The 16,374-nt window shown below is 35.3% G+C and overlaps 1 protein-coding gene across 1 annotated transcript in view; it reads right to left on the reverse strand.

Annotated features, from left to right (window-relative positions):
* ANKS1B (ankyrin repeat and sterile alpha motif domain containing 1B) overlaps positions 1 to 16,374 on the reverse strand; it is a 1,077,938-nt gene that overhangs the window by 705,875 nt on the left and 355,689 nt on the right. Inside the window, exon 10 of the mRNA XM_067009945.1 lies at positions 1,489 to 1,654. Within this exon, the coding sequence (XP_066866046.1) occupies positions 1,489 to 1,654 (166 nt within the window). The remainder of the gene's footprint in view (positions 1 to 1,488; positions 1,655 to 16,374) is intronic.

Consider the following 16,374-nt stretch of genomic DNA (forward strand, 5'->3'; position numbering starts at 1 on the left):
CCTTATAGCATTGTAAGAATTATGTGAAATAATGTATATAAAGCACTTATAATAGTATCTGGTACACAGTAAATGCTCAATAAACTTTAACTATTTTCACGATTATGCTCTTACCTCATCCTAAAATATTCTTTCTGTATGCTTATGATTCATACAACACGCTGGCCTCAATGCTTCTCAAAAATCTACTTGTTCACTTCTATAAAATACCATACCCTATTACTTAAAATGGTATTTCTGAATTTTACTTTAACCCTTCTCAACATCTAGCTCTTCTTTTCAGTCAATAACCTTTTACAGTACTCAGAAATTGAATCCATATGGAAGTACCTATTTTCTTTGTATTCATAATGCTCTATCTTCTCTTCTCTCTGAGAGAAGCAATGTCTGTGTTTTCTTAGACTAGCTCAGTCTTAATTTCTACATATTCAATTCTCTCTTTTTACTCTTTGACTTCAATCTCTTGCTCTCCACCAGCAAATTCTTCCAACTTGTAAACCTGACCAAGTCTTACTTATCCTAAAATAAACTATCCATTTCTCCTTCATACCACTTTCTTTTCATGTTAGCATCATATCTCTTCTTCTAATCCTCTTCAAAGGGTAACCTATATTCTCCACTCCCATTTCCTTATTTTGCATTTCCGAGTGTCTCACTGTTAACTTCCAGAAATCTGGTCTTAACACATCACTTCTTAAACTTACTATTCAAAGATAGGCAGCAATTGGATTATCAAACCAAAAACAAACAAACAAACAAACCAGCCTCTCCTCAGAACTTCTCCTACAACTTCTTTGCAGCTTTGAATATGCTGACCACCCACTTGAAGCTTTCCTCCCTCATTAGCTTTCATGTTAACTACTGTGCATTCTTTCTTAGAGGCAGTGGCAAAGGAACAGAACGCAAACATGATGGTAGTCAAAAACTCATGTTCAAGCAAAGGCCCCCCAATGTACAGATCTTAAATAAGACACTTAGCTCCAATCACCTTATCAGTAAAATAGGCATATTTGTTTGCCTTGCTCACCAGTTTATAATGCAAAAAATAAAACAATGGATCTGAAAATACCACAAAAGAGATAAAATACACATAGTAGCTGAGTATGCTTTGATAACCTGTAAGCAGATACGATGCAGGAAAGTATATTGAAAGACTCTTGCTACCAAATTTGCTATGAACTCTAAAGGACCCAAAGTTTTGTATCTGACCTAGAAGGTTTTTCACTATTAAAAGGTTTCAGTGTCTTCACCATGACAGAACCATCTCCATGAGGGTCTTGCCAAGAAGTTAAGAGACTTCACATCAAAAATGCTCTCACTTACCTGGACTCACTTCAAAATGCAAAAAAATAAAAGTAAAAATCATTGTGACTATATCGGGGCACTTTCATTTTTTAAATATTGTGGGAAATCTAAATATTAATGACACATCTTCACATATGCAGGCATATAAACTGAATTGGTCCAAATGTCAGTAAGAAATATTACCAGTTCTTGGAGAAGGGGCCCTTGCAATTTCTAAGGAGCAAGGTTTCTTTGTAACTGCTGTGTCCATGAGATCACATAGAAAGTTCACATTTTCTGAAGGAAATATATCCAGAGAAGCAGATGGTACAATTTCCATAGTGTAATTCCTCTTCTTTGGATAGGACTCCTGAAAGGAAGGAGAAAAAATAAAAATAGCTTTGTGATAAAGACACAGCCTGTTTAATTTATAAAAACTAGAAAAAATAATAAGGTTCGTCAGTTCTTCTAAAAGTGATTGACAGGTGATGGTTCATCTGTTTGAATAAGTTATGCAACAGTGTAACCCCAATATTATCAGTGATCTTTTTAGAAGGGTCTTTATAATTTGGTTCCCCTGACGTTATCAGGGGAGGTCCTGATCTCCTGTCATGGGATCTTTTTGTAATATACATGTATTTTCTACTTGTGGCATAAACTGTTGTTTAACTAATCCACAGTCATTCCCACAACTTTACTCCTTTGCTTGCTTCCTAGAGACATGACTCAGGTTTTGGCCAGTTAGACATAAGGGGAAATTTGCTGCGAGGCTTCTGGAAAAATATTTTTCTTCAAAGAAAAGACATGTAAAAAGGCTTTTTAAGAGCCTTGGCCTTCCTTGGTTTCCTCTCTCTGCATGCAGCCTTGATGTCTGGAGGGGGCAGGCATGTTGTGTAACCATAGGCGGTAAGCCTCTTACCTCAAAAAGCTAACAGGCCAAGAATGGCAACAGAAGGGCAAGAAAGCCTGGGACCTAGATGGTATCACCGAGCCGTTCAAATAGCCCCAGGACCAGTTTCTTCAGGCTTCTTAAGCAAATATTAAAGTTCTTATTGTTTGAGTCATTGCTAATTGGGTTTTCAGTCACTTAGAAGTAAACGTGTTCCCACCCAACACACTTCCTTGGTGAATACTGCTAACTAATATACTAAGGTTACTCTTTTCAGGTTAGGATAAAATTAAGGTCCAATTATATATTACTGATTCTTCAACATATTCTAAAAACTGGAATTTGTTTCATTTTACAAGATCTTTATTTCTTATATAAGGCATTAATGGTCAGCAAATATTTACTGGGCATCGATCATATACATCTAGGACTGGGCTAACTAATGGAGATTTAAAAAAATGAATAAGATATAATCCTTGCCCTCAGAAAGTTCACAGTTTACTAGAGAAGAAAAACAGATTATCTGCATGATGAATTTCACAATTAATCATGTTTTACTTTTGATATTTGTTATCTTAATAAACCATACTTCACTATCAAAAGAAAAAGACAAATAAGAAGAAAAATTAACTCACTTTCAAAAAATCTTCTAAGATATATCCAAGGGTTGGTAAAGATTTAGTACAAGCTCCTATCTTTTTTCTATAATGATACTTACAGTATAGTACAATAAGTATTCAAGGTCAGTGTAATTGCTTTCAGACTATACCAGACCCTCACACATCAAAGAGTCAATTATGTTCACTCTACTCTATTGAAAGCAGGAAATTGGGAGTAATTTATTTTTAACAACAAAGGGTGACAATGTTGAAAGCGTCCAGAGGAAAGCAATCAAGATGCTATGTGATTTTGTCACAGAAGAAATGATGAAAAGAACTGCAGTGTTCTATCCCAGAGAAGCCTTACATCTGCATAATAGTTTTCTCAACATATTTGAAAGTCTGTCCCTCAAGAGCTATCCCACAAAGTGGGGAAGGGGATAAGTTGTTGTGGTAGATTTATTCTAAAGTTCTTAAAGGTAGAACAAAGAGCAATGTTTATTAGTCAAGGAGGGCAAATTTGGGCCAACACAAAAAATAATTTTCTGTGAATTAACAATATCACTTATCTTCTAAAATAAAAATGCATTGACAGGGCTTCCCTGGTGGTGCAGTTGTTAAGAATCCATTTGCCAATGCAGGGGACACGGGTTCAAGCCCTGGTCCAGGAAGATCCTACATGCCGCGGAGTAACTAAGCCCATGTGCCACAACTACTGAACCTGTGCTCTAGAGTCCGCATGCCACAACTACTGAAGCCCACGCACCTAGAGCCTGTGCTCCGCAACAAGAGAAGCCACTGCAATGGGAAGTCCAGCCCCTGCACTGCAACAAAGAGTAGCCCCTGCTCGCTGCAACTAGAGAAAGCCCATATGCTGCAACTAGAGAAAGCCCATATGTAGCAACGAAGATCCAATGCAGCCAAAGTAAATAAATAAATTAAAAAATAAAATAAAATAACAGGCAAAGATATTTTTAAAATGCACTGATATAATAATTAGCTAAAATAATAGCACTAGAAAGCAACAGAACTCCTCATTAAGTGGAAATGTTTACACAGAACTATCTACTGATAAAATTATGTATAAAACACACCAGGTGACTGTAAACTCCATGAAAGAGGAATTTCTCTTGTTCACCACTCTATCCCCAGAATCTAATATAACTCCTGCCACATAATGGGTCCTCAATAAATATTTTGATCAACTGAACAGTCTCTAATGTCCTTTCAAACAAATCTGAATACCAGTTAGGAAAACGATAATGCCTTTTAAAGATGTAAATTACTTTACTCTTCTTGTTTTTTAAAATTATTGTTTACTGCTTTGCAAATCAAAAGTGAAAAAAAAATGAGATTAGAGTTAATGAGCCTATGAAAAAAGAGTCTCCAGCTTAAACCCTAGTTCATCCTAAAATTAAATTAATCAGAACAACCCATTCTTCATGGATTTGATTAAGTTGGACTTTTACTGTGTTTATAAAGAATTATGAGGATTTTAAAGGCCTTGAAAACTACTTTGAAATTTAACCACATGGGGTGAGTTAGTATATTAAGTATATATATTTATTAGAGAAATATTAGAAACTATAAAGAAAGAGAAAAAAATATCACATGAAAACCCAGCATGCTCAGATAACTAACAGTAACATTTTGGTGTATATTGTCCCAGATGGCTTCCGTGTGTACACATGTGGGTGTGTGCAAAGGGAAGACCAACTATTTTAAACAATAATGAAGGACACACTCTTCTGCTTCCTAAGGGAGTGCCGTCATTTCTCATTGGCGTAGAAGTCTGTAGTAAGCACATGGCTTTCTTACGGAAAGTGAGGGCCCCAAGGGAAGGAGATAGTGAAACAAAGATGCAAAGCCGTACCTTTGTAACCAAATATTTCATATTACCAAAAAAGCAGGGCATTCAACGAAATACCTGACAAATATCCCTTGAAAGAGGATATATGAGATTATAAAATAATAAAATATATCCACGTGTGTCCATGTTTAAGAGATTGATCATTACCACTGAGATCTGCCCCTCCCATCCCATGCTCCCCTTTCCATTCCCACCTCTTCCCTTGGCAACCAGGGCTAAATCTTGTTCTCAACATTGTGTTTGTAATTCCTTGGATTGCTGTTAAAATTTATCTATGTATGTAAGTATCAATAAAGAATAAATGGTTTCATACTGTATGCTTTTGAATTTCATATATATAATATAAAATGCTCTTGTTCTTCTGTGACTTTTTTCAGTCAATATTATGCTTCTGAGTTTCATTTATTTTCAGTGTGATGCAGGAGTCCACCATATAGGTATACCACAAATTCATTTACACATTCTCCCAACAATGGACTTTTAAACATTTCCCAGATGTTTTGTTATTAAGAAAAATGTTGCTATGGATATTCCTGTACAAAGTACCTTCATACAAGTAACCAGGGTACATTACCTATTCCAGTAGTCATGGGATGGAGAATCAAGAATAGACACAAGATGTGAAAAATGAATGGAATCAAAAGTTCTACACAAATAGGAATTTATAGCAAGAGGTGATCATGAGAATTGAGATTGGATGCCTTGTAGATTCTATAGAAATCTTAAGGAGGGCATTGCGTTTTCCCACCCCAAGAAGGATAAAAGTTCAAGAGATTTCTGTAAGTCTTACATAAAGATATTATGTATAAATATATAAAGATATTATATGTAATATTTTCTGATTTTGTATTTACCTCTAGTAATGTACTCTGAACAAGTTTCAATGACAAATACATTTTTACATGATGAATTTAAGTCCCAGTACACGCATAGTCATAATTTATTTAGTCAATCTTATCATACTGAAATTTTAATGTTTTTCTTTTAAGGGAACACTCTTGTGCATATATCTTTGTTTACATGCTCAACGAGTTCTTTTGAAATGGAATTCCTGTGACAATAGTTATACACCATATGCTTACATATAACTGAATCTGTTTCTGGATTTTCTAATTGTTCCATATGTCAGTCTATTCTATACAACAATCATACTGCTTTGATTATTGAAGCCTTAAAATTAATTTTACTATCTGGTAGGCTATGTCTCTCCTCATATTCATCCTTATCAAAGCACTGATGATTATCCTCATGTTTATTTTTCAAAAAACATCTTTAAACATTTCTGTCAATTTCTCAAATCATTATCTCTCCTTTGTTTCCTGTCAGTAAACAATACTTCCATACACCAGCCACTCAAACCACCTGGGGATTATTCTTAATTCTCACTCCTCCTCAACATCATGCCCACTCATTCCCCAAGTCCCATATTCAACACTGAATTAGGTATCTCAAACACATTCATTTCTCTCTACCACCACTACAACCCTGGTCCAGGTCACCACTGTATCTCACTTGAACTGCTAGAAAACTTCCAAACTGGTCTCCTTGCCTCTAGTCTTGCTCCTCTCCCAATTAATTCACTTTCAAACACGAGCATGAGGTTACTAAGAGTAAGTCAGGTCAAAATAAATTCATTTCCTTTTATTATAACTTTATTTGATGAGAGAATCATAAAATGTTCTAGTCATAGTACCTACTGATTCTTTTTAAACATTTAACCATTTAACAATGGTCTTTCATAATATCTCAGAATTTCCATGCTGAATTATTTCATTAAATGCATTAATGATCCAGGTAGTAAACTCATTAAAATGACAAGATCTGGAAGAATAAACTAAAGGTTAAACATAATCCCACTAATCTATAAGATAAATGGGGTTAATAACTAAAGACCTGCTTGTCTAGTACCTAGCAAAGTGCCATGTTCATAGTAGGACTCGATGAATATATGCTAAAAAATAAATATATAAAATAACTAACATTTCAGTCAGTATTTTAAGGCCTGATTCCTCATCTAGAATTAAAGAACCATAGAGGCAAAGACTACAACCATCTTTTTCACATAGTATGCACTTAATAAACATTTGTTGAATTAATAAAATCTGAAATAACGTCATTCAAAAACTATCACAGATTCAAATCACTGTAAGAAGAATAGCAACTTATACTTATGAAGTGTTTTATAGTCTGCAAAGTAAATAGTATTTCATTTAGCCAGATGATTCACATTTAGCTCTCATAACAATCTTCCTAATATTATTATTATCCCCATTCAGAAACTAAGGCTTGGAATTATTAGGTATCCAATATTAACCAACATCTGGTTAATGAAAGTTTTGGGGCTACAACCTAGGTCTTATCTCAGCAAATCTAGTGCTCATACTATTGTATCCCAGACAAAAGGACTATGACAAGATCTTTATTGCCATGACTAAGGGAAAGAGGCAACTCTGCCCATTGCTAGTTAGTATCTAACCCTGCCAACCTCTTAGCCTTTGCAAGCCCTCTTCCTTACTGTGGGAAATGTGGATTTTGATACACAGATTAATTGCCAAAATACTCTTGATGGTAAATCCTGGCAATGGACCAGAGAGATTAAAAGAATTGAGGTCCAACAGTTTGTGATTCACTTTTCAAGGCTCCATTGTACCTAGTCTAGCAAAATTTGGCTCCAATTTGGTTAGCAGCTTTTGCTTTTTCTTGATATTTGGCCTCTATCTTTATTTGAATGTCTGGTTCCTAAATCCCAGACTTGTTTCTGTGCTTGAATTGTTATAATGGTAGCATGCCTAAGACTGTGTTCTCTGCCTTGGTCTTTGCTAACTCTTTTCTGAGGGACTAATGGCTTGTCCCCAAATCCTTAACAGGTCCCTAACTTCATACTGCCTAACTTCATAGCCACTGAGAGAGTGTTTAGCTTTGATGCTTACTTAGTCACTTTTATCCTACCTGTTATAGTTAGTTGTGCAATGTGTGGACCAAATACTGCTTCTTAAAAAAAGATGCATACCGAGAGCACTGAATAAATTAGTATTATGCCCCTCAAGAAAAATAAACTTTAGTAATAAAAAGTCTACATAATATGCTTTCACTTGTTGTTTGCACTGTGCTCCTATAAAAGTTTAAAATCATCAGGAGTGGGCTCAGTCTAAGAAGTCTAAGTTTATTAGTGATTAAATATGAGGTCCTATGGTTCAGTACAGAAATGACTTTAAAAAATTCAGTATGTGGGTATATAGATTAGCAATACCATGAAAAAAGAAACAGGAGTTACAGCTGACAGTATGAGTCAGAGTGTAACGCACCAGTTAAAGACATAATGTGACACTGGCTGATTTAATATAAGAATGATATTTAAACCAGGGAATGTGACAGCCGCCCCTTCCTCTGTGCTAATTAGAATTGGGAATAATCTGGTTTAGGAATTTTGTAAAATTTAGACAGGCTAACTGTATGATGTTGACCATCCTTTGGAAGTGGTGCAAGATTGTATTCATCAAAGGGGCTGAAGGATACTTGGCCTTTGACTTATGAAAAACCTTAGCAACAATCAGGGACCCAGGTATGGGCACAGTCATTTCTCAATAGTACCAATGATGTAGCTTTTTAAATTAGAAATAAGGTGACCTAGAGTCTTTTCTAGACTACTTTGACAAGACATCTCTGTGAACCTGCCTATTAATACAGCTATTTCTTAACCACATAGGGGAAACTGAAGCAGCTTAACCAGCACTGCAGCAAACCACACCTGGTATACTTAGCTTGGTACTGGGGCCTACATTTGAGGAGCTGCAAAGACGAAATGGACTATCTTCGCTGCACATGGGTAAGGAAAGTGCTGAGTATCAAACCCATGTCATGTGGGGAAAGACTGAATAAGAAAAGGTGCAGGAAAACACGTATCATAAGTATTTGAAAAATAGAAAAATGACTAGAATTGATAGAAAGAGTGCAGATAGATGGTAACAAGGCTGACTACCAGAGCTTCCCTGTATGAAATGGGCTGCTTAACAAGTAGCAGGTTCTCTGCCACTGAAAATCTTCAAGCCTAGTCTGATCAATACAAAGCATCTCCTAAGAATAGAAGATGGTGGTTTGACTTAGATGAGTTTGAAGATGTTTGGTAAAAAAGACAACGGGAATAGAATTATTATGTTAGTACTATGATACAAGCTACCTGCATATTTTCACTGCTTCCTGAATTCTTTTTTTGATAATGGGAAAAGTAATACTAATGCAAGGGAGTGCAGGCTTATGGCTCTTTCAAAGTTAGAGATGACTCACAATTCTAAATGATTCACAGTAGGTGAAAACTTTTGGAAGCGGTCTTGCTGCTCTGACATGTCCTGCAGTATCAAGAAAAGTATGCCCTGAAGACTTACAATGACATTAAAATAAGGAAGACTACAACATAAATATGGAATATTAAGAAAAATAAGAAAACAAGAGATTTTTTTGCAATTTTGTAATTATTGCTTTATTCACTGTCTTTTAAATGAGATAGGAGAAGATAAGAGTAATAAGCAAAAAATACACTTATGCTGTCTTTAGTATTTACCTATATATTCACTATAACTGGTGCTCTTTGTGTGTGTGTGGATTCAAGTTACTGTTTAGTGTCTTTTCCTTTTAGCTTAAAGAACTCCCTTTACTATTTTGTATAGGGCAGTATGTTAGTGATGAATACTCTCAGTTTTGTTTTGTTTTTTTAAATAGACTATGTAGGGCTTCCCTGGTGGCGCAGTGGTTGAGAATCCGCCTGCCGATGTAGGGGACACGGGTTCGTGCCCTGGTCTGGGAAGGTCCCACACACCGCAGAGCAGCTGGGCCCGTGAGCCATGGCCGCTGAGCCTGTGCGTCCGGAGCCTGTGCTCCGCAACGGGAGAGGCCACAACAGTGAGAGGCCTGCGTACCACTTAAAAAAAAAAAAAAAAAGACTATGTAGTCCTGGAAAGAGCAGCAGTAGCCCCTTGGATGAAAATAAGAGATTTTGAGTGGGAGAGAAAAATGAGTGACAAGACCACCCTAGGGAAAGGAGAATTGATACCAATGGTAGGCAGAATAATAGCCTCTCAAAGATGTCCATGTAATCCCCAAAACCTGTGAATATATCATGTCACATGGCAAAAGGGGCTTTGCAGATGTATTAAGTTAAGGATCTTGAGATGGGGAGATCATCCTTGATTATCCAGGTGGCCCAGGATCACAACAGTCATTATAAATGAAAGAGGGAAGGAGACTCAGTGTCAGACTGATGCAATGTAAGAGACTTGACTGACCATTGCTGGCTTTGAAGGTGTAAGGCAGCCATGAGCCAAGGAATGAACACAGCTCATAGAAGATAGAAAAGGCAAGAAAACAGCTTCTCCCCCTTGAGTCTCCAGAAAGGAATGAAGCCCTATCAACACCTTGAACTTAGCCCAGTGGGACACACTTTGGACTTCCAGAATTGTAAAGTAACAAAGTTATGGGATTTTTAAGCTGCTAACTTTGTGGTTATTGGTTACTGCAACAATAGGAAACTAATACAATAATACCAGCAGAAAGCAACACACATAGGGAGGCAACAGAAATTATTAAGGAATGAGAGAGGAACATTAAAATTGGACTCCAATGGAAAAATACACCTTGTTATATTATGATATGACTCAATATTTTAAAGATAATGATTTTTTCACTTTCACTTAGTCTTAAATTTAATGCAGTAGTATTGCAATAGTTTCCCTCCCACCCCATCTTGGATCTTGACAAGTGATCCTAAAGTGCATTTGGAAAAATAAATGTCTGACAATAGCTAGGTATCAATTTGAAAAGAGAAAAATAATGGAGGGGGTGGAGATCAGTATTTATCAGATATTTAAATAAATTATAAATGGTTTTGGTGCAATAACTGAAAGGCAACAAAACAGAAGAGAGAATTTTAAAAGACAAAGCTCTAGTGCTTGTGAAAATTTATTATATTATAAAGATGGTATTTCAAATCAGTAGGAAAACAATGGATTATATAATAATTGCCAATGAGATAACTGACTAGTCATTTGGAAAGAAATAATAAAACTGTATTAATACTTCATTCCTTAAACCAAAATAAATTACAGATAAATATTTAAATAATAAGTAAATACACCTGTAAAATAATTTTAAAATAGGAATGGCCTCTGACCAGGAGCTATAACCAGACTCATAATCAGAGCTGTAGAGAAAAAGATTGGTGAATTAGAGTACATACAAACATGAAACTTCTATAAAGCCACTAAAATACAAAAAAAAAAAAATTAAGAAACGGGACAGATTTGGGAAAATTCTTTGACACATGTGACAAAGGGCTATAATATCTTTATTATATAAAGAGAATTACAAATTGGGATTAAAGAGATCATTAACCTAAGGAGAAAAGTGGGCAAAGGATAGGAACAGTTCATGATAAATAGCTAAAAATTTCTTGTATGAAAGGATGCTTGATCTCATTTCTAATTAGATATATGTAAATTAAAGTAACACACGATATACCATTCCTGATCAAATTGCTGTAGATAATACACAGTGCTGGTTTGGAAAAATAAGTATTCTATACAGTTTTATTTGAAGTGTGAATTGATATAAATCTCTTTCAGGCTAATTTGTCAATTGTTAGAGTACACCTTTAGAAAGCAGATCTTTAGACAGCACTGACTCTTGGACTTCTGCCATGTTAAAATCTTTCCTTCACCTGGCAACAGATGAGACTGATAAACTGCCATTATTAATCCTAGAGCATGGTATTGCAAGGCACCATTTATTTGCATTGCATGATTATCACTCTTGCTTTCTAAAAAAATATGTACACATGTTACTTTGAATGCTTCTGTTAAATAATGAAATGGGGGTGGGGAGTATGTGGAGGGAAGCCTGATTCTTAGTGCCATGAATGAGAAAAGCTGTAATCAGATTTTACAAGTGGTAATCATATGAGTTGTAAGCGGTATCAGGATATTGCCCCCCTTTGGAAAGTGTTACCAATCAGTGTCCCTGGAGCTTGATTCTTAGTTAAGACTCTCTTGATCAAAGATGAGGTGACTTCAAAGATGGAGATGTCAATTATACATTTGAAACCACAATATAAATCTCACCAGATAAGTGCTGAGAAACCAGTGTGGGTACTAAGAATCTTATTTTGAGTATGTTATGGGTTGAACTGTGTCTCCCCAAAAGTGAAATGTCAAAGTCTTAACCCCCAGAATGTAATCTTATTTGGAAATAAGGGTGTTGCAGACATAATTAGTTAAATTAAGATGAAGTCATTTGGGATTAGCCCCTAATCCAATGACTAGTGTCTCTACAAAGAGGCGAAATTTGGAGACAGACATGTACACAGGGAGAACACCATGTGAAGACTGAAGTTATGCTGCCAAAGCCAAGGAATGCCAAAGGTTGCCAACAAACCACCAGAGCTAGGGGAAAGGCATGGAACACATTCTCCTTAGAAGAAACTGGCGCTACCGACACCTCAATTTCAGACTCTTAGCCTCCAGAACTGTCAGAAAATATATTGCTGTTGTTTAAGCCATGCAGCTTTGTGGTACTTTGTTATAGCATCCCTAGTAAACTAAAACAGGATTAAAAAAAGGAACTGGGTTCAAAAAACTTTTGATTAGTCTCTTTTAGTGTTCTAAAATCTTTACTCTTGGAAAATTAATAATTAACTAGGGACTAGCAAGGAAAAGAAGACTACCTGTTCTTGATAAAATTCCCAAAACTGTTTCAAAATTTTAAGTGCACATACTCTTTTACCCAGGAATTCTACTTCTAGAAATCCTTCCTACAATTAAATTCACAAATACAAATTAAAATGTACATGTAAAGAATGTGTACTGAAGCATTGTTTATAATATTAAAGGACTGGAAATTAGGTTCATCATTAAGAGATTGTTTAATAAATAAATACCATTCCTATAAAGAGGCAATGTAGTGTATATAATGCAGAGGTCCACAGATTTTAGACTACATAAAACCTACTTTGGATCATTTGTTAATAACTCAGACTTGTGACTCTCTCCCAAATTTTTACTAAATCAGAATCTCTGACAATGAGCCTGGAGATCCTGTTTTACAGGTTTCCCAGGTCATATTGTTGCAGATGGTTGATGAAATATACTTGAAAAATACTGGAATAGTAATTAAAGAGTGTGGGGGTCAGAATCCTAGCTGTACCACTTTTAGCAAAGCAGCTGCCTTAGCAAAGTCTCAGTTTCTTCATCTGTAATATTAGGATAGAATACTAATAGGATCTACCTCAAAGTGTTGTTGGTGGTTGTGAATAAAATAATAAAATTAATGAAATACGTGTGAAATGAAATGAATTTTATAAAGTACTTAATGTAGTGCCTAAGTGCCTAAATGCTCAATAGATGTAGCCATTATTACTATTCAGTCATTCAAAAAGTGAGATGAATGCACAGGTACTAGTATGTTGAGCTAAAACAAATAAACAAAGGAAAGAATAATATATAATGTATGTTCACATTTCTATAAAAAGAAAGTGTACACACCTATATGCATGGAATATTTCTGGAAGGAATGATTAGAAACTCTTGTTGGTTAACACTGGGGAATGTGACCATATTCTGTTTTGGTTTTGCCTGATATTATTTTTGAAACTATAATACATGTTATTTTCAGAAAAAAATTCCGTGAGCCTAAATACCACCTGAGGAAGGTGATGATACCATTTCAAATATAAATTAACTTTGATTTTTATTTCTGGTACTGTTGTGTAGAAATTTGCATACCCCAGGTGAAACTGAAGATGGTTGGAATCACAAGAATAAGCTCTTTAATAAACTGCACAAATGCAACTGAAAATATGTCAAATGCCATGCAAACTAAATAGGGATCAGCTCAGTACAAATCCTCAATAGAAGACCTAGAAAATCTTCATAAGGAGTCAAAATAAATAGAATGTAGTTCACCAATAACAAGATGACAAAGGAAAAATCTTATGAAACAACCTTGAGGCTAAAAGACTAAGGGAGTGCATTGTCTAGGAAGTATTAATTATTGTCAAAAAAGAAATGAAAAGAAAAGAAAAGAATGAAAGAAACCAAGATTATTTATATGAAAGGATTTCTTTGCAATGTGAGGAGTCCAAGCCTCATATTCTTTCTCGGAAAGAGGCAGAAAACAAATTATTTTTAAAAATAGATAAATAATGAACAAATAAATGAACTGAAAAACTGAATATTCAAACATAAAAGTACATACACATACATATAAGTATTCACAACTAGGTATAGGGAGCCAGGAGATAAACCTATTAAACCTGTTAGAAAAATAACTGAGACTTAAGTTAAATAATGAGAAGACAAAGGCCATTGCCAAATTTATAAGAACAAACTGGTAGATTGATGTTGAAGTTGCATAGACATATGTTTAGTTTGGGTAGGTCTGATAATGGTGAAGAGTCCTGGGTGACTACTGTAACTACACTTGGGGTCTTTATTCCTGGTGTTAGTGAATGTGTGACTTAAAGGGCCAAAGACAAGGCAGACAGAATAAGAAAATACATTATATATTGCTCCCAGGACATTCACCCAGTCACCTAGGTTCGAACTCTTGGAGACATTTTGCTTTCTCCTGTTGTCATGCCTACTGTTACTATAAAGAAGGAGTCACCAACTTTTATAAAATTTGTACTTCATAATAACTCCTAAACCCAGTATTACTTTTCCGTTTCCATAATCACCAAACTAGCTCAAACTTCATCGACTCATACCTATGTTACTTGAATAGGCCTTCAATCTCCCATCTCTGAGTCCATTCCATTTTTACAAAAAGGGTTTCTGCCACTTTGAATGATAAAACATGTTTTTCAAAGTAAAAAATTTTACAAACCCCTATGTGATAATATTAGAATTAATTTAGAAATTTAGGGAGTACAATAAATAACTTCCTTATTCCCTGCCCAAATTGTAGATAAGAGTCTAGGAGTTGACAAATCTTTTCTGCAAAGGGCCAGAGAGTAAAACAATTTAGGCTTTTCAGGCCATATGATCTCTGTTGCAACTACTCAATGCTGCTGCTGTAGCAATAAAGAGACACACATAATATGTAAACAGAAGAGGCTGGCCAGATTTGGCCTGCGTGGGTCAGATTTAGCTCAGAGACTGCAGTTAGCCAAACCGTGGATAAAAACAAAGGACTCAGGCAAATGGATTAAAATGTCAACATAGGTTAGTGACAGAGCAGATACTAGAGAACATGGCTTAGGTACAAGGCAATACAGGCTTTCTACTACTATATCTCAGAATTAGACAAAGTAGCCTCAGGTCTCCCAAACCTGAACAGGTAGGTTCCTTACGGCTAAACTTAACTGCACATACTCTCTGCAGATGAGAAGATCATGAAGAGAATTAGTGACACATGCTCAGTTCCTGCTTCCAAATTTACAAATCAATTAACTCCCTTGAGGAGTGAGTAGGAGCAGAGAGAAGCCCAGGTAAACTGATCAATGTCTCTCCACATGAAAATATGAAGCAAAGAGAAAGAATCCTGCATTCTCTGCCCAACTCCAGTAGGTAAGTTATACTTTTAGAATCTGTTGTTTGAAACAAATATATGAGCAAAAAGCAACAATAAATTTCTATTTTATTAATCACAGCAATACTTACACACATTTGAAAATAATAAAAATGGGTATGGATATGTAAGACCTATGATTTATGTAATCTACAGACAAGCTTTGTGTCTGTATGAAATTGCAAGCCCTTTATAGTACCTCCATAGAGTGGTCCAGTTTGAGATCTATAGCTTCATATCGTTCCTAAAAAGTAGGTGCTATAGCCCCAGATTGTAGTACTATTAGAGGACAACAGTTATCATCCAATAAACATTTGTTGAATAAAAATATGAATTTTATAGTAATTGTTCTACTTCTTAAGGCTTTCAATGCCTCCCCAAGGATACCATTCAAAACAAACCCTCTGTTAGGCTGATGTATTCGGTAGCCCGCATCCTGAATGTCACATTCCTGCCTCTGTCTTTTTGCTTATGCTGTCATCATCTCTTCTGAGGATCAGGGGGCTCTTCTAGGCCTATAGATATTCTCCTTTCCTTTCACAACCAATCATAAATTTTACTTAGTCTCTGAAGCATTTCATGAGTACTACTGCCTATATGGCTTTATTTCTTCTCTGAATCTAAAAACAACAGTAATATTCTATACAGATAATTCAGTATCTCACAACACACTAGATTTTCAGATCCTATATTGATACTCAATATTTTTATTGCTAACTACTTCTAAATTCTGTCTTCCCGGAGAACAAGTGCTCCAAATAAGTGCTTCTTTGTGTGTTTCAATACAGCACAATCCTGGCACAAAGTAGATTCTCAAAAATTTTAAATTTATATTACATGATTGGATTAACCAACTAACAAAAAGATGAATAAATAAATAACATAAATAACCAAGATTAAGAAAAATTAGTCTTAAGAATAAGGAAGACAGCCTAAATAGCCTGCAAAGCCTTCCCATCCTTGTGCTATTCTAACAGAAACATTAATTATAAGAAAACTCTTTTGTAGTCATTTACTTCTCTACTCATGGAGACAAGTAAGGTAATACCATAATTGATTTTTGTTACTTTAGCTTCCAAATAAGGTAAATAATACAAATCTGTAATTTAATGTTTTGAAAAATCTGGAAGAACACTAACACTGATGAATAATATAATTATTTAAAATATTGAAGAAGA

The sequence above is a fragment of the Kogia breviceps genome, chromosome 12 (assembly GCF_026419965.1).
Source record: "Kogia breviceps isolate mKogBre1 chromosome 12, mKogBre1 haplotype 1, whole genome shotgun sequence".
Lineage (NCBI taxonomy): Eukaryota > Metazoa > Chordata > Mammalia > Artiodactyla > Physeteridae > Kogia > Kogia breviceps.